General features: G+C 43.9%; 1 protein-coding gene across 4 annotated transcripts in view; it reads right to left on the bottom strand.

The window, feature by feature from the left end:
• The window catches only part of tjap1 (tight junction associated protein 1 (peripheral)), a 105,456-nt gene extending 89,015 nt beyond the window's left edge, over positions 1-16,441 (bottom strand). Inside the window, exons 1-3 of one of the 4 annotated variants that reach the window (XR_015079631.1) lie at positions 16,248-16,307; positions 11,889-11,917; positions 1,059-1,685 (exon numbers count right to left, since the gene is read on the bottom strand). Coding sequence is in view for 3 of the 4 variants with exons in the window: in XM_085998083.1 (XP_085854209.1) it covers positions 11,889-11,917; positions 14,904-16,376 (1,502 nt within the window). In the remaining variant the exon portion in view is untranslated. Of the gene's footprint in view, positions 1-1,058; positions 1,686-11,888; positions 11,918-14,903 lie in introns of those variants that run through there. The other 3 variants (XM_085998083.1, XM_085998085.1, XM_085998084.1) reach the window with 3 other exon arrangements.
• Between the last annotated feature and the right edge of the window lie 1,500 nt (positions 16,442-17,941).

Below are 17,941 nucleotides of genomic sequence, written 5' to 3'. Positions count from 1 at the left end.
TCTATGCCATTACTACTCTCAGTGCTTCTTCTAAATGGTGTTCAACATGGAGGAGTACTGATTCATCAGCTGAGGGAGAGCGGTCAGTGGAAATCAGCAGGAGGTTTCCTTGCCCATGCTTGACCCAAAGTCAATGTTGAGGACTCCCAGGGCCACTCCTTCTCGACTGTATACCACTGTGCCGCCACCCCTGGTGGGTCTATCCTGCCGGTGGGATAGGACATACCCAGGTGATGCAGGAGTTTGGGACAGTGGCTGAAAGGTGTGATTTTGTGAGTATGACTATGGCACAAGTCCCCAGATGTTGGTAAGGAGGACTTTGCAGGGTCGACTGGGCTGGGTGTGCTGTTGTTGTATCTGTAGCTGGTGCAGAGGTCGATGCTGAGTAGTCCATCCGGTTTTATTCTTATTGTTTCTTGTAGCGGTTTGTTACAACTGAGTGCCATTTCAGAGGGCAGCTAAGAGTCAACCACATTGCTGTGGGTCTGGAGTGACATATAGGCCAGACCAGGTAAGGACAGCAGATTTTCTTCCCTAAAGGGCGTTAGTGAACCAGATGGGTTTTTATGACAATCCGATAGTTTCATGGTCACCATTACTGATACTAGCTTTTTTATTCCAGATTTATTTAATTAACTGAATTTAAATTCAACTAAATTTGGATTTGAACTCATGTCTCCGGATCATTAGTCCAGGCCTGTGGATTACTAGCCCAGTAACATTACCACCATGCTACCGTTTCCCCCCCCTTAGGATAGAGTGGCTCTGGGTCACCTCGGTGTTCTGAAGTCACAGACCTGACTGCATTCCTGGAGTTGCTTTGTGCCAGAGAAGTCATTGGAGAATTATGGCCAAGAGTCCCAACCTGCTGGGTTTGTCTCTGTGGCAGGTGAGACTGATTTCCCCCTCCCCGCCCACAGTAGAAGAAGGGGGAGTACTTTGAACAAGTAGATGCATTTCCTCTGGACTTCACTTCCCCTTTGTATCACACTATTTTAGGCAGGCTCAAAGTAGCTTCAAGTGGAGACATGTGAGAAGCACAAAGTGACAAACAGTGCAACCTGCCATGGGATATTTATTCTTCTGTAGAGTATACAGTGAAGTCTCAAATTAAAAATCTTCAGTTTAATGATTGAGGTTTTACAGTATAAATTAAGCATTTTTTTCTTTTGAGAACCCAGGTGAAGAGCGAAAGCCCATCGTGGGGCACAGAACCAAGACTGAAGAGATGAGGTAAATCAATCAGTTTAACTGTATATCATAGGATTCATAACATGCTTACAAACAAGGACGTTATGATTCACAATATAAAACTGGCAGGTAAACTGCAGAGACCAAATTGAATAGTCAGTGTCTGGTGGGAATTTTTGTTTTGAATCTACACCTCAAAATTTAACACAATAACATCTCATGAAGAGATCAGGGAGGACTTTGTGCCCGGGTGATGCAGTGACTTACCACACGGTCCCCTCCCATACATTAACCAGTCTTTCTCTTTCAGATACTCATCAAGACATTGCGCACTTCTAGTTTTTATTTGGCATTCTATTTCCAACAGGCTACGATGTACACATCTGGTACTCCAGCAACTCATTGTCCACTTTCCACAGTAATGCATTATCTTGTTGAATGCAAAAACTTGTTGCTGGGTTTAATCCACTGGTCAATGACTTTCATTAAAATTCCTTGCAGAACACAAATGACAGTATTTAGGTCAATCAATACAGAAAATAAAAATCCAGCTCGGCATTTCTGACGACAAAGACAATCCTCACCTTATTACCCATGAGTGAGCCCAATTTTATAAATACTATGAAATATTTCAAGAGATGAACTAATCCGCAGTCGTAACTGCTGCGGTTAAAAGGTCACTCCATACTCTGGGATAATGCAATTTTCAATCAGCATCCTAGAAACTACCTAATGCCTGCCCAGGGCTTTTAATCAAGCCCTCCCTGACAATCTGAAGACTGGCAGGTCCCTCTGTAAGCATTTCCTTTGTCAGGTAGACCACATTAGACTACACCGGTATCAAGTATTTCCTGGACATAGCACAGATTAGACAGAGTAAAACTCTCACTACATTGCCATATTAAGTTCTTCCAGTCAGATATAGTATGGGTTAGAAACAAAGTGAAGCTTTCCCTCTACTCACTCAAGATTGTCTTAACTGATCCTCGAGTGTATACTCTGCTGTACTAGTGACAGATTGTGACCGCAAATTATGAATTAATGCCGTTTCTGGGTAGTTTTGACCAGTGGACATACACGCATAAGGGAGTGTGCTGAGTCAGCCAATAGACTTCATTTTGCATCCTTGCAGCTATCAGAGAAGTGACCTTCATCCCATCAGTCTGCACTCCATTCAAACCTAAGTGACAGCAACGTAGAGAACATCTAACCTACTGCCCCCACCAACTCCCTTCAATCAACTGGGGGAAAGAAAAAGAAATAAAGTGGAATTTTCTTGCCTGTTTTCAATAAAAGGTGGTCTTGTAACAGGAAATTCCTGATCTCAATTGAGCGTCATTTTTCCCAAAATTAAAAGGAACGGTGAAATATCAAATCAATTATATCTGGTGCAACCATTAATTAGCTTGAAGAATTCAGAGAAATTGATAGCTCTGATTCAGCAGAGATGAACCATGCAGCCCTAAAGGAGGATCTAAAATATTTGAAAAGACTGCCTATTCCCACATTCCTAGTTAGCTCAGTGAGTACCTTTCAACTCAGCTACATTGTAATCAAGTTATTGCCAGATTTTTCCAAAATAAGTGTCAGATTTGTAATTTGTGGCTCAGAAGCCAAGCAGTTATTGAATAACTCTGAATGGGATTGGAGTTGGATCATTGCTGGTCGATGTTAATGCCAAAGAACCTGCAGTAGATTGTATACCTTCCCTCCAATTTATATGGACTCCCCAATGAAGGATAAAAAAGGTGAAGTGGTTAAATTGGAAATGCCTTTGACTGCAAGTTCTACATCTTCCACACATTCTGCCCCAGTAAAACTGTACTCAAACTAGAAAAGCAACAGATTAATTTTAAAATCTGCATTAAGGTTGAACTGAATTGTGCAGTTTTTTTATACAGTAATTCATAAGTAGGAAAATGGTGGTCACATGACTTGAATAACCCTTTATCTTCTGATAAATATCACTAAGTGCCAATTTATCCATCTAGCATCTACCTTAAAGTTGACTGATACTGGATTGCTTTATTTAAATATAAAAAGTCAGGAAGGAAAAAATCCAAGCTGCATTGAAAGGTGAGAATATTGTCTATCAGTGATCTGGCTTAGGATTTTGTCCAGACCAGAGGGAAGATAATTGATGGGCAATCAGTGCGTGCCCGCTGTACCACATGGCACAAACTGACACCACTAAATAGCAACCTAGTACCCAATGCACTATTTCTGCATTCCCTCCCTGGGCACACAAGGTCCAGTCCTGGTACAGATTTAATCTAGGGTACTAAAATGGTTACGGTTGTTCATAATGCCATAATAAATATGTTCAATACTTCACAGAGACCCAGAGAAAAGCCAGATGAGCAGAGGAAAAATCACATGATCACATCCTCATTTAAGGATTAAAATCACAAACTGCAGCAGCGAGTATACAGCAGCGACTTTAGCCTGTGCTTAGCAAATTAATAGAAATCATTAGGGATGAACTTAATGATCAAATAGAATGTTTGAGCCTGATAGGGGATGCTCAGCAAGGCTTCACAAAGCAGAGGTCATGCTTGACAAATCTAATCCACTTCTTTGAAGAAGTTACTAGAACAGTAGATCATGGAAGATCTGGTGTATTTGTAAAAAGCATTTGTTAAAGAGCCACATGAGAATTGTGTACTAAACTGCATGGTGTCATGGGGATATTGTGAGATGGACTGCAAATTGGCTAAAAGACTGTAGGCAAAGGGTGGTTTTAAATGGGGCTGCTGCCCAATACTAATGCGGTGCCCCAGGGATCTGTGCCAGGTCTCCTCCTGTTTATTAAGAGAGCTGGGCACAGATAGTAGTTACTAAATGTGCCGATAATATAAATTGCACTATGGAGTCAGGACATTAGAAGGACTTTTTAAAATTAATTCTTGGTCTGTGGGCATTGCTAGCAAGGCCAGAATTATTGCCCATCCCTAGTTGCCATTGAGAAAGTGGTGGTGGTGCTTCAACCACTGGTTCTTTTGCCAATTATCTTAAATCTGTGTCCTCTGGTAACTGATCCTTCTGCCACTAGAAACAGTTTCTCCTTATTTACTTTAAACGTTCATGGTTTTGAACACCTCTATCAATTCTTCCCTAACCTTCTCTGCTGTAAGGGGAACCACCTCAGTTTCTCCACAAAACAGCAGTTTTTTATCCTTGGTACCATTCTGATAAATCTCCTCTGTACCCTCTCCAAGGTCTTGACATCCTTCTTAAAGTGTGCTGGCCAGAATGGGTTCCAATACGCCAGCTGGGGCCTAACTCTTGACTTACAGGTTCCTCATAACTTCCTTGCTTTTGTGCTCTATCCTCCTCGCTGTTTACTATGTTATGCCCTGCATACCAAGTCCAGGTCATTAATATATACCAAAAAGAGCAGTGGTTCCAACACCGATCACGGCACACTTCCCTCCAGTCTGAAAAACAACCGTTCACCACTACTCTGTTTCCTGTCACTTAGTCAATTTTGTATCCATGCTGCCACTGTCCCTTCAATCTTGCTACTTTATCAAACGTCTTTTGAAAGTCCATATATACATCAACCGCAATACCCTCATCAACCCTCTTCGTTACTTCATTAAAGAACTCAATCAAGTTAGTCAAACATGACCTGCCCTTAACAAATTCGTGCATGCTTTCATTTATTAACCCATATTTTTCCAAGTGCCAATTATTTTCTCTCAGATTATTGTCTCCAAAGATTTTCCACCACCGATGTTAGGCTGACTGACCTATAGTTGCCTGCTTTTTATATCTCCACTTTTTTGAACAGGTGTTTTAACATTTGCAATCCTCCAGTCCTCTGGAACCACTCCCATATCGAAGGAGGATTGGAAGATTATGGCCAGAGCCTCTGCAGTTTCTACCCTTCATTCCCTCAGCAATCTTGGATACGCCCCATCCAGACCGGGTGACTTGTTTTACTTTTGAGCGCTGCCAATGGGTTAAAATAATTTTAACGTATAAGTAACGGTTTTAAAATTGAACACGGGGCTGTCTTGTTCAGATAAATATTCAAAACCGAGGTCCTCCTCTTAAGTACCTCCTCTTTATTTTTATCCCATTGTGGCGGTACCACCGGTTGTCCCTTACATATAGATAGATATATACATAATTCCCTTTAACTTACCTAACTGTATGTACTTAACTTACTTATGTATGTATAACTTACCTGTTGGGGCCGTTGCCCCTTTAACTTACCTGTTGGGCCGTTGCCCCTTTAAGAGGCGGCCTAACGCGCTAACGTCACGCATCACGTGACGCACGCGCGCCGGCCCGACTCGGTCTTCCAAGATGGCCGCCGGCACAGCCCGGCCTACCGCGACTTCGGCCGCATCGGCCAGCCGACGGGAGCGACGCGATCTTCCGCCCCCGCGGCAAGCACCGGCACAGCCCGGCCTCGCGACCTTGGCCAGCCTCCGTACCAGGAGACGCGCTGACGCAACGACGCGGTCACATGACGCCCTCAGCGCGGGAAACGCGACCGAGCGTGATGACGTCATCACGCTCTCCACAGGACTGCGAACTCAGTCCTCGTGGAGTCCCCGCTGGGACAAGACCTATACCACGGTGCTCCTAGTCAGCCATCTTACCTGATGTAATTAGTCTGTTCCTGTAAATAAACAACTTGTTAATAGTTCGTCGAAGTCAAACTCTCTTATTTAGTGGCGATCTACACGAACCGCTACACCATCAAATTTCGCTGCTACCTCCTCCTTTACTGGGCAGCATCCTCTTCAGTGAAGACAGATGCAAGTTACTCATTTAATACCTCAACCATGCCCTCTGCCTCAGGAAGATCTCCTTTTTCATCACTAATCAGCCCCACTCCTGCTTTGACTACCCATTTGCTATTTATAGTTTGATAAAAGACTTTTGGGTTCCCTTTTGTGTCACCGGCTAATCTATTCTCAAACACTCTGCCCCTCTTACTTCCTTTATCAGTTCTTCCCTGTACTTTGTGTTCAGCTTGGTTCTCTACTGAATTGTGAACCTGACATTTATCATAAGCCTACTTTTTCTATTTCATTTTAATCTCTATATCCTTAGTTCAGTGTTTCTCTGGGGATCTACAGAGACGTTCTAGGGGGTCGGCAAAATAATCTGACGAGTATGATTCTGAGATATCCACAGTAAACACCTCCAAAGGATAATCATCTGGGAGGCAGACTTGAATATCCATCTCCTTCAAATCAAGGGCCAGATTGGATCTATAGGTTCCACTGCAATCCGGTAGTCTTTTCAGACCATCAAGGAAATCAGTTTATTGGCTTTCTATGTCTCTCTCCCTATCTCAGAAGCTTGCGTGATCCATTCCTCAGTGAAGGGGGAGCGAGGAAAAATAGCAGTCGCTTTTGGAAAAATTCTGCTTTTCGCGTGAAACGATCTGACCAAGTGAACAATGCGAGTCCCGGCTCTCGACAAACTGCTCACTTCAGTCCAACGGCCAGCAAAATGGACAAGGTGTGCTCCCCTCCCCCGCTTCCACCTGTCCCCGCCATCCCCAGGCCCCACCCCTCCCCTCCCTTTCCTCTACTTGCCCCACACCCTGGCACTGTGTTCCAGCACTAAACAGACTCGGGTGTTTCTCTGTTCCAGCTGGGCAGTGGGTTCAATTGTTTCCCGGCTCTTCTGTTGATTCTGTCCAGGAAAGAAAGATCAGCAAGGCCTCGAGGGATCGATGGGAAACATGCTGCAGGTACTGACAGCACATCCCGGTTTCGAGATCATCCTGTCCTGGAGCCTGAAACTAGTGTCGCTCCCGCTGGGTAAAGGGAGCGTACGATGGGTGTGTCGGTGCTTCCACAAAATCTGTTTGACCCCGATGTGTCTCTTAGTTAGTAACAAATGCTGATCCTATTTTCTCACCGAGTGTTGGGATTGCACGATTTAAGGGTCGGGGATTGTTGGTGTGGCGCATTATGCGGGATCTGAGGTGAAATCTGTGGCGTTCATACGGAACTTCATCCAAGAAGGTATGACAAGTATCAATCATCATAGAATGATACAACACAGGAGGCCATTCTACTCATCATACCTGTGCCGCCAGCTTTTTGGTAGAGCTATCCAACTAATCCCATTCCGTCGCTCTTTAATTTAGATGAGGGTCCGTGATTACTAATCCATTTGAAAAGGGGTCCTTCAACCAAAAAAGTTTGAGAACCACTGCTTTAGCCATCCAGGGAGCTCTAACTTTGGATGCATATCCTTTCTCCCTTGTGGTAATGTGTCTAATCTGTACCCAAATTATCTCCTCTTTGAAAGTCTCCCATTGCTCATTTACTGTTTTACCTGCCACCTTTTATTCCAATCCACCTGGGCCAGATCCCTTTTCAACTTCCTGAAATTCGCCCTCCATCAGTTGAATATTTTCACATTTAATTTTTCCTTTTCCTTTTCCATAACTGCTCTAAACCTAATGATATTGTGATCACTGTTTCCCAAATACTCTCCCACTGAAACATGCTCCACTTGCCCCACTTCATTCCTCAGAACTAGATCCAGCACGACTTCCTCCCTTGTTGGGGTGGAAAGATACTGATCAAGAAAGTTCTCTTGTACGCATTTCTGGAACTCCTTCCCCTCTAGTTATTTTCCCAGACTATATTAGGAATAATTGAAGTCCTCCATTATCACTACCCGAAAGTTCTTGTATCTATCTGCAATTTGTCTGAAAATTTGCTCCTCTATCTCTTTCCCACTATTTGGTGTCCTATAGCAGGGGTCCACCAGTTGGTTTGTTCCATCAATATACAGGGGAGGCTATGCCATAAACATCAGTAGTCTGCCCTGTATATTGAGACGAGTGGAATAGTCTCAGTTATAAAGACTGTGCATCTGCAGTCAATTCAGGTTCTTACTGTTGGACACCATTTGAACGCTTCGATAAGTCCCTTTGCATGACACTGACTTTTACCGCAATCTTTCTCTCTTTTTTCCACCAGCCCTAGTCTCTTCCGCGTTCCACTCACCGTTTTTAACTATTCCTACACTACATTACAACAGTGACTCCATTTCAAAAGTAATTCATTGGCTGTAAAGCACTTTGAGACATCCGGTGGTTGTGAAAGGCACTATAAAAATGCAAGTCTTTCTTTATTAAATAGTAATAGGGAAATCTGCGAGTTAGTCCAGCGTTGCCTGGGCCGAGGTACCACGAGCCTTCCTTTCAACCCTTTCCTTTCCCCTCATGCGGAGCCGCCCTGTGTCAGTTGGAAGCCACTCACACGTTTGAAAAGAGTGTCATTAATGGAGAGTGCCCACGTGTACCTTGGGGGGGGGGGGGGGGGGGGGGGGATAACAGAGACTGTTCAGTCCCTGGGCCTGTGGCAAGGCAGTAATAATCGAGGTCTGGTGTGACTCCCTCCTTCAATGTCATAAGTCTGAGTTAATTAAATAGCCGACGGCATTATCACGATTTTATTCATACCTCAGACTCGGAGCTTTATATTCATGACTATGTGCTTCTCTGACAGAAGGACAGGCCTAGTCTGGCTGCTCATGTCCTTTGAGATACCGCCAGCTATTAGTGAAAGGGTTGGGGAGGAGGAAAGAGGGGAGCTGCTTTTGTCACTAAAGGATTTATGGCGATGAGGTCAGGTGGGTAAAGTCGCTCAGGGCCTTGTTTATTTCTCCATTTCTCTTACGTGCAATCTGCCTCCATCATAACTGGTGCTGTTAATTCAAGTGGCTGGATTCCACCGCCGTGTTGAGGTTTGGTATCGGAATAATAAGGAAGTTCTGTTTCCAAAATGGACGTGGACCTGGAATTTTAGTCCAATCCGACCAAGTGCGAACAAAACGAGCCTGTGGTGAGCATTGCACTTGTTGCGCCTGGTTCATTTCCTGTTAAGCAAATGGTTGATGAGGTGGCGCAGACCCTGGGCAGCAAATGAGCATCATGTCAATTTAGGATAATGTCAGGCCTGAAACGTTAACTCTGCTTTCCTCTCCACAGATGCTGTCTAACCTGCTGAGTATTTACAGCATTTTCTGTTCTTATTTCGGATTTCTTGTATCTGCAATATTTAGCTTATGTAAATTTAGGACTTAATAAATTCTTCTTTATGCAAGGTGTAAAAGAGCTATTAACTAATTTTTAAACAGAAAAAATACTTGTGTTGTGTTACAGGGATCCGCGTATTTTTATAACACGGGGGGGGGGGGGGGGCCTCCTCGGAAGCAAAAAGGTTGCGAACCCCTGGCCTACAGTACACACCCAGCAGCGTAATAGCTCCTCTATTGTCCTTGATTCTAACCAAATAGATTCCTACATTCAAACAGAGCGTACACTTCAAAAAGTACTTAATTGGCCGTAAAGCACTTTGGGTCGTCCAGTAGTCGTGAAAGGCGCTGTATAAATGAAAGTCGTTCTTTCTTTGAACCCTCAAGTACATCATTCCTTTCTGGTGCTGGAACAGTATATTTGGTCAATACTACCACCCCCTCCTTTTTTCCTTCCCTATCTATCCTGAATACATTGTAGCCAAGAATATTAAGTGCCCATTCATAGAAACATAGAAGATAGGAGGAGTAGGCCATTCGGCCCCTCGAGCCTGCTCCGCCATTCAATGCGATCATGGCTGATCATCCAAATTCAGTACCCTGTCCCTGCTTTCTCCCCATACCCTTGGATCCCTTTAGCCGTAAGAAATATATCCAACTCCTTCTTGAATATATTTAATGAATTGGCTTCAACTGCCTTCTGTGGTAGAGAATTCCAAAGGTTCACCACCCTCTGGGTGAAGAAATTCCTCCTCATTTCTGTCCTAAATGGCCTACCCCTTATCTTTAGACTGTGACCCCTGGTTCTGGACTCCCCAACCATCGGGAACATCCTTCCAGCATCTAGTCTGTCCAGTCCTGTCAGAATTTTATAAGTTTCAATGAGATCCCCCCTCATTCTTCTAAACTCCAGCGAGTACAAGCCCAATCGTCCCAATCTCGCCTCATACGTCATTCCTGCCATCCCAGGTATCAGTCTGGTGAATCTTTGCTGAACTCCTTCCATGGCAAGAACATCCTTCCTCAGATAAGGCGACCAAAACTGCACACAATACTCAAGGTGTGGTCTCACCAAGGCCCTGTACAACTGCAGCAAGACAACCTTGTTCCTGTACTCGAACCCTCTCGCTACGAAGGCCAACATACCATTTGCCTTCTTAACCGCCTGCTGCACCTGCATGCTTACCTTCAGCGACTGGTGCACAAGGGCACCCAGGTCTCGTTGCACTTCTCCTTCTCCCAATCTATTGCCATTCAGATAATAATCTGCCTTCCTGTTTTTGCCACCAAAGTGGATAACCTCATTTATCCACATTATATTGCATCTGCCATGCTTTTGTCCAATCACCCAACCTGTCCAAATCATCCTGGAGTTTCTTGGCATCCTCCTCACAGCACACACGCCCACCCAGCTTTGTGTCGTCTGCAAATTTGGAGATATTACATCTAGTTCCCTCGTCTAGATCATTAATATATATTGTGAATAGCTGGGGTCCAAGGACCGATCCCTGCGGTACCCCACTAGTCACTGCCTGCACTCGGAAAAAGACCCGTTTATTCCAGCTCTTTGCTTTCTGTCTGCCAACCAGTTCTCTATCCAAGTCAATACCTTGCCGCTAATCCCATGTGCCTTAACTTTACACGTTAATCACTTATGCCGGACCTTATCGAAAGCCTTCTGAAAGTCCAAATACACCACATCCACTGGTTCTCCCTTATCTATTTTACCAGTTACATCCTCAAAAAATTCCAGTAGATTAGTCAAGCACGATTTACCTTTTGTAAATCCATGTTGTATTCCTCCCCTTGTTTGAGCCAGGTCTCCGTTATTGCCACGATATCATAATCCCACGTGGCTACTTGTGCCTGCAACTCACCAACCTTTACCACATTGCACATGCACTCCAAACTCATCTGATCCTCCTACTTCGGAACTATTTATTCTAATGCAATAATGACCAGATAATCTGTGTTCGTGATGTTTGTTGAGGGATGAATATTGGTTAGGACACCAGGGACAAATCCCCTGCTGTTCTTTGAATAGTCCAATGGGATCTTTTATGTCACCTGTGAAGTGCCTGGAGATATTGTCCTACGTTAAAGGTGCTATATAAGTGCAAGTTGTTATTAATGTCTTTTAGGGAAGAAAACTGTCAAACTTACCTGGTCTGGCCTATATATGATTCCAGTTGCACATCTACAAGGTTGACCCTTAATCGCCCTCTGAACTGAGCAAATCGCTACAATGCAGAGATTTAAGGCAACGGCCCATCACCACCTTCTCAAGGGCAACTTAGGATGGGCAATAAATGCCAGCAATGCTCATGCGGAGAATGAATCAAAACATGTTTCTCTGTTGCTGCGCCTGCTCTAAAAATCCGCCACCCGCCATAAATGGGAAGAGTTCAGATAATGGGAGCACCGGCATACTGCAGAACTGCTTCAAGTGGAAGATATTAAAATGGGGGCATTAGATCTTTGGAGTGAAAGTAAGAAAACTAGTTCAGAATCAAATATATAAAGCATTGCTGATAACAGGAATCCCATACCATATGAATGAATGGAAGCTTTAATTTAAGAGTTGTTAAACACTGATCATACAAACAGCTTGCAACTCCTCCATTATTCTACATAAACCATAACACCTAGCATTTTAACAGAAAATAACTTACTTGATCTTGTCTGCATCGGACAGTGGTTCCTGTGAAGAAAGGAGGCGTGGCAGTTAGACCAATTACACCCATCTGTGATTAACAAAATGACCCAAATGTTTGATGGAATTATGCAGTCAAGTCAGTGCACAGCTTGCAAGGCAGAAAACTGTCCTAATCTGCACCGCACAATTTGGTTATGGTTGGTATAGTATTTGAGAGCAGGCTGGCTGTTATTGTGGACAAGATTAGAAATGGTTATTTACCTCCAACCGTCAACAGATTACATAGATCCAGTCATCCCCAAGTCAGGAGTTTAATGTGTACCTTTCTAGGACCATTGCTGTTTTTGATATACAATAATGGCTTGGACTGGGGGTACAGGGCGCAATTTGAAAATTTGCAGATGACACGAAACTTGGAAGTGCAGTAAACAGTGAGGAGGAGAGTGAGAGACTTCAAGAGGATATAGACAGGCTGGTGAAATGGGCGGACACGTGGCAGATGAAATTCAACACAGTAAAGTGTGAAGTGATACATTTTGGTAGGAAGAATGAGGAGACACAATACAAGCTAAATGGTACAATTTTAAAGGGGGTGCAAGAACAGAGAGATCTGGGGGTGTTTGTGCACAAATCTTTGAAGGTGGCAGGTCAGGTTAACAAAGCAGTCAATAAAGCTTATGGGATCCTGGGCTTTATAAATAGAGGCATGGAGTACAAAAGCCAGGAAGTTATGCGAAACCTTTATAAAACACTAGTTCAGCCCCAGCTAGAGTAGCGTGTCCAGCTCTGGGCACCACACTTTAGGAAGGACATGAAGGCTTTGTGTACATATTACATAGGATATACGGCACAAACAGGCCATTCGGCCCAACTAATCCATGCCGGCGTTTATGCTCCACACGAGCCTCCTCCCGTCTTTCCTCATCTAAATCTATCAACGTAACCCTCTATTCCCTGCTCTCATATGCTTGTCCAGCCTCCCCTTAAATGCATCTGTACTATTTGCTTCAACCACTCCCTGTGGTAGCAAGTTCCACATTCTCACCACTCTCTGGGTAAAGAAGTTTCTTCTGAATTCCCTATTGGATTTCTTGGTGACTATCTTATATTGATGGCCTCTAGTTATGCTCTTCCTCCACAAGTGGAAACATTCTCTCTCTATCCACTCTATCAAAACCTTTCATTATTTTAAAGACCTCTATTAGGTCACCCTTCAGCCTTTTTTTTTCCCCAAGAGAGAAGAGACCCAGCCTGTTCATCCTTTCCTGATATGTATACCTTCGCATTTCTGGTATCATCCTTGTAAATCTTCTCTGCACCCTCTCCAGTGTCTCTATATCCTTTTTATAATATGGCGACCATAACTGTACGCAGTACTTTGTGGTCTAACCAAGGTTTGATACAGAATTAGCATAACTTCCCAACTTTTCAAGGGTACAGAAGAGATTTGCTAGAATGGTTCCAGGGATGAGGGATTAGTTACACGGATAGACTAGAGAAGCTGGGGTTGTTCTCCTTGGAGCAGAGAAGGCTAAGAGGAGATTTGTTAGAGGTGTTTAAAATCATGAACGGTTCAGAGTAAATAAAGATGGCTGAAGGGTCGACAATGAGGGCACAGGTTTAAGGCACCTGGCAAAAGAAAAACCTTTTTTTACGCAACGAGGGGTTAGGATTTAGAATTCACTGCCTAATAGGGTGGTGTATACAGACTCAATAGTAGCCCTAAAAATGAAATTGGATAAATACTTGAACGAGAAGAAATTGCAGGGATAGGAGGAAAGAGCAGGAGAATAGGACTAATTGGATTGCTCTTCGAAAGAGCAGATGCAGACTCGATGGGCTGAATGGCCTCCTTACATGCTGTACTATTCTATGATTCTGTAGCATGATGTGGATCCATTATATAGACTCTACAGCACAGAAGTAGGCTATTCAGCCCAACTGGTCTATGTCGGTCTTTATGCTCCACATAAGCTTCCTCTCACTCCAACCTCTTCCCACCCTGCCCCTGTATCCTTCTATCCCTTCCTCCCTCATGTCTGCATGAAGACTCTCAACACTTTCCCATGTGTCAATATTTCACACAGCCAAGTCTGAAATATTTCTTCAGCAGCCAAAATCCAATTAAAATATATTAAGAGCCACGCATTAATTACAGTCAGTTATACTTAACTGAATCGAAGAACCAGACCCATTCCTTCTATACCTACTGTACTGTGTCCTGAGAAAACCTGAGCAAACATTTCAGCAGCCTCCAACTCCTATCGATATTCTTTTGCATCTCGTGACTGGAAGAAATATTTCTGCAATTTTCTCTACTCCTATCCTGAAGGCACTGGCTCATGCTGATGTACAGACCCAGGGTGCAGGCAATCCCTCAGTACCTCTCCCTCGTGTATAAGTTGAGGCAGAATTAACTGTTGTTGGACTACTTGATTAACACCACAGCCAGCCCAGAAATATCAGCTGCATACCTTCCAGCAAGGGGGCAGTGGATAAGTGGACAGCAATAAGGAACAGGAACACAGGCTAAACTTTACTCTTCCCAATTCAGGGGCACCGAGGCCAATTGTATAGTGCTCCCCTCGTAACTAGCTCAGCACAAACCAAGCATTAAATCTGATCCCTCTGATCTATACGTATCAGGACCACATTGGACTGTGTAATTAACACTGAGCCATTGGGGAGCTGAGAGTTTTAACCTTTAATCAACTTAATTGAAATTAGAAACTCTCAAATTGTAGTTTAACAGGATGCCAGATAGTTTCTTACAAAATGTGCAGGAATATGGAGTGTGTAATAAAACTCAAAAGGATTGACAAAGATGCAATACTTCCATGCAGCATCTGTTAACCATCAGTAAATGTCTCTAGTGCATCTTGCCAAGCACACAGGTGACATCTAATCACAGCACATTAGTACTGTCCAAAGGTTCTCAGAAAAATGTTCATCAGTTAACCACTTCAAATGAGTAACATTAAACCCACCAAAAGTCAGAAGATTCTGACTGGTGCATTTCTTAGTCCCTTACCTTATTTTGCACAGCGATGGATGCCATTTGCAGAGCAGCCAAATGCCTATCCTGATCTGAATGCAGAGATGGGTTTAAATCTGCTCGACATTTCTCAGCAATGTCCTTCTGTCCCACTCCAGCTCCTAGATAATGAGGCTGAATACACTCTGGACCGGTTTCAAATCCATCCTCTTTATTTCCTCTACCCAGCCTGGTCTTTTTTCGCTCGGCCTCTCTACTTGTTTCAAGTGCCTTGGTTGTACACTCGGGACATCCGCCTACACTTTCTCTCCGAATATCAAGAACATCTCTCTCTGTGCTGTGGTGCTTCTCAATGCTATCTTTCCTTGCGACAAACTCTTTTCCAATTGTTCTAGGACTTGTTGGTCTCCCCATATCCTGCCACTCTTTCCTGGATTCAACTCCAATTTCCATGCTGTTTCTTCTCTTCTCAGACACATCTCTGCTTCCACCTGAACCCTTCACCATCCCATCTCTTCTCGTTTCTTGCATTTCCCTCTTGCCGTGCCTCAACTCTGGACCCAAATCCCGGCTCGACTCCAGTGAACAATGGCTCATTATTTGTCCTTTCACCCAAGTAGCTCCTAATGACTGAAGATTGTGTGGACTCAGCACTCGATAGGTGATCTCATCCAGGAATTTTGAAAACTTTAGTTTCTCCTCTATGATCTGTGCGCCTGGCCCTTGGTGCCTACTTTGTGCTAAACTGAATTGCGGCGATAGTTTGCATTGCAGGGAGGCTCTTCTGCCCTCCTGCCCCCTCATTATTTGCTGACAAGGATAAATTGATTGCTCTGTCCTATTTTGGGCTAAAGTTTCTGCAGACCTGGCCTTGCGTAGACTTTCAACCTTAACTCCTAGCATGTTCGTCTGTTTGAGAATTCCTCTGCGAGGCAGCTGAATCTGGGAACTATCCAGCTCCCTTGGAGCCAGAATTTCAGCAGGCTCGTTAAAGACTAAACTATGTCCCAGATTCCTGGTTTTCAAAGACTGTCTGAAATGTTCAGCCTCATCCATAGAAGGCATGAGTGTCTTTTCACTTTTACTAATAAACCTAGTTAAACCTTGCACTGTTGACCTCAGATCACCTTCACCTGACTGTTTGCCTAGTTTTTCACTGCAAAAGCCCAAAGGAGACAGGTTCCTAATACCCAGCCTATTAGGAGAAGGGGCATCCTCTCTTTCACTGCTGGAATCCTGAGACCAGAGGGGAGAAAAGTGGTCGTTTGATGCTTCTGAATTTCTTGCACTCTGCAGCACTCCTACATCTGGCTCGCCAATGGTATCCGTGTAACTGAATCGTCTGTGCTGCAGTACAGGCACACATCTGTTCGCAGTTACCTGACTCGGCTCAGATGGTATGGCTGTCCCATCTAGCTCATCCCTAAAAACTGGTGGCTCGTGCCGATTCTCCCGGTGCTGAGGCGGTGCCTTTCTGTATGGCTTTCTTGTAGTCGGTGTGTTACTCATGTTCAGGCTCCCTATGCTTCACTCCCCACTGCACAACCTAATAAACCAAAAGCAGAGGGGTTACAAACATTTAGCTGAGTGTAAGTAGTTAGAAAATGACAGAGCTTTAAGTAGATTTCACCCCTGCCCAATGTTGCAATGAGTTGACCTGCTCAACTGACAAAATGATGGAAATAATCGTTATACGTGCATTGCTGCAGGAAGGGCAGGGAGAAGAGCTGTTGATACAAATAACTGTCAAAAGGACGTCAATTCATGTGTACTGCCCGCACAGACAGAGGGAGCACAGAAACCCCTCTCAGCTAGGAAATGAACAATTGACAGTGCATTGATTGGCAGCAACACTTCATTGATCAAATTGTCTGTGGTGCCAATATCAGGAGTCTGTAAATGCGATTTAAACCATAAAATTCAGCAGTCGATCTTGTTCCTGTGCATTATGCATTTTGTCTCTTACATGCCCTCCAATGCCAAGAACTGTAGTGCTGGTTCCTTTTCCAAACTCAGACTACAATGCACTCATTTCCATCCATCATTTGAGCTGCAGTAAATTTCACTTATAAAGGTACATAAGCTGATGATTTTTTTTGAAACAATTGAAGGCATAATCAAGCTGTATACGAATATCTCATTTACTATCTCAGCAGCAACGTGGAATCACAGTGGAATGTGACCCTGAATCAAAGATCACCTGAAGGCAGTTAATGAGTCTGTTCAAGGTACACAGCCACACCTGGATTACCATGCACGATTTTTTTAAATTCATTTTTGGGATATATGCATCACTGGCAAGGCTGGCATTAATTGCCCATCCTTACTCGGCCACTTCAGAGGGCATCTAAGAGTGAACCATGTTGGTGGGATTCTGAAGTCACATATAGGACAGACCAGGTAAGGGCGGCAGATTTCCTCCCCTAAAAGGGACATTATTGAACGAATTGGATTTTTATGAATCTGACAACTACATGGTCACTAACTGATTTGAGCATTTTATTTCCAGATTTTTTTTTCATAAACTTAATTCAAATTCTCCAACTGCCATGGTGGGATTTGTATTTGTGTTCGAGATTCTTTGTCCAGAACTCTGGGTTACTAGTCCAGTAACATAACTAGAATCAAAAAATCATAGAATGGTTACAGCACAGGAGGCCATTCAGCCCATCAAGCCCATGCCAGCTCTCTGCAAGAGCACTTCAGCTAGTCCCACTCCCCCGCCCTTTCCCCGTAGCCCTACAAATTTTTTCCTTCAGGTACTTTTCTAATTCCCTTTTGAAAGCCACGATTGAATCTGCCTCCACCACCCTTTCAGGCAGTGCATTGCAGATCCTAACCACTCGCTGCATAAAAAAGATTTTCCTCATGTCACCTTTGGTTCTTTTGCCAATCACCTTAAATATGTGTCCTCTGGTTCTCGGCCCTTCCGCCAATGGGAACAGTTTCTCTCTATCTACTGTGTCCAGACCACTCATGATTGTGAAAACCTCCATCAGATCTCCTCTCAAACTTCTCTGCTATAAGGAGAACAATCCCAGTTTCTCCAGTCCATCCACGTAACTGAAGTCACT

This window comes from Somniosus microcephalus, chromosome 9, assembly GCF_052327205.1.
Source record: "Somniosus microcephalus isolate GS21.2 chromosome 9, FLI_Smic_1.0, whole genome shotgun sequence".
Classification (NCBI taxonomy): Eukaryota; Metazoa; Chordata; class Chondrichthyes; order Squaliformes; family Somniosidae; genus Somniosus; species Somniosus microcephalus.
This window is presented reverse-complemented; position numbering and strand designations above follow the sequence as displayed.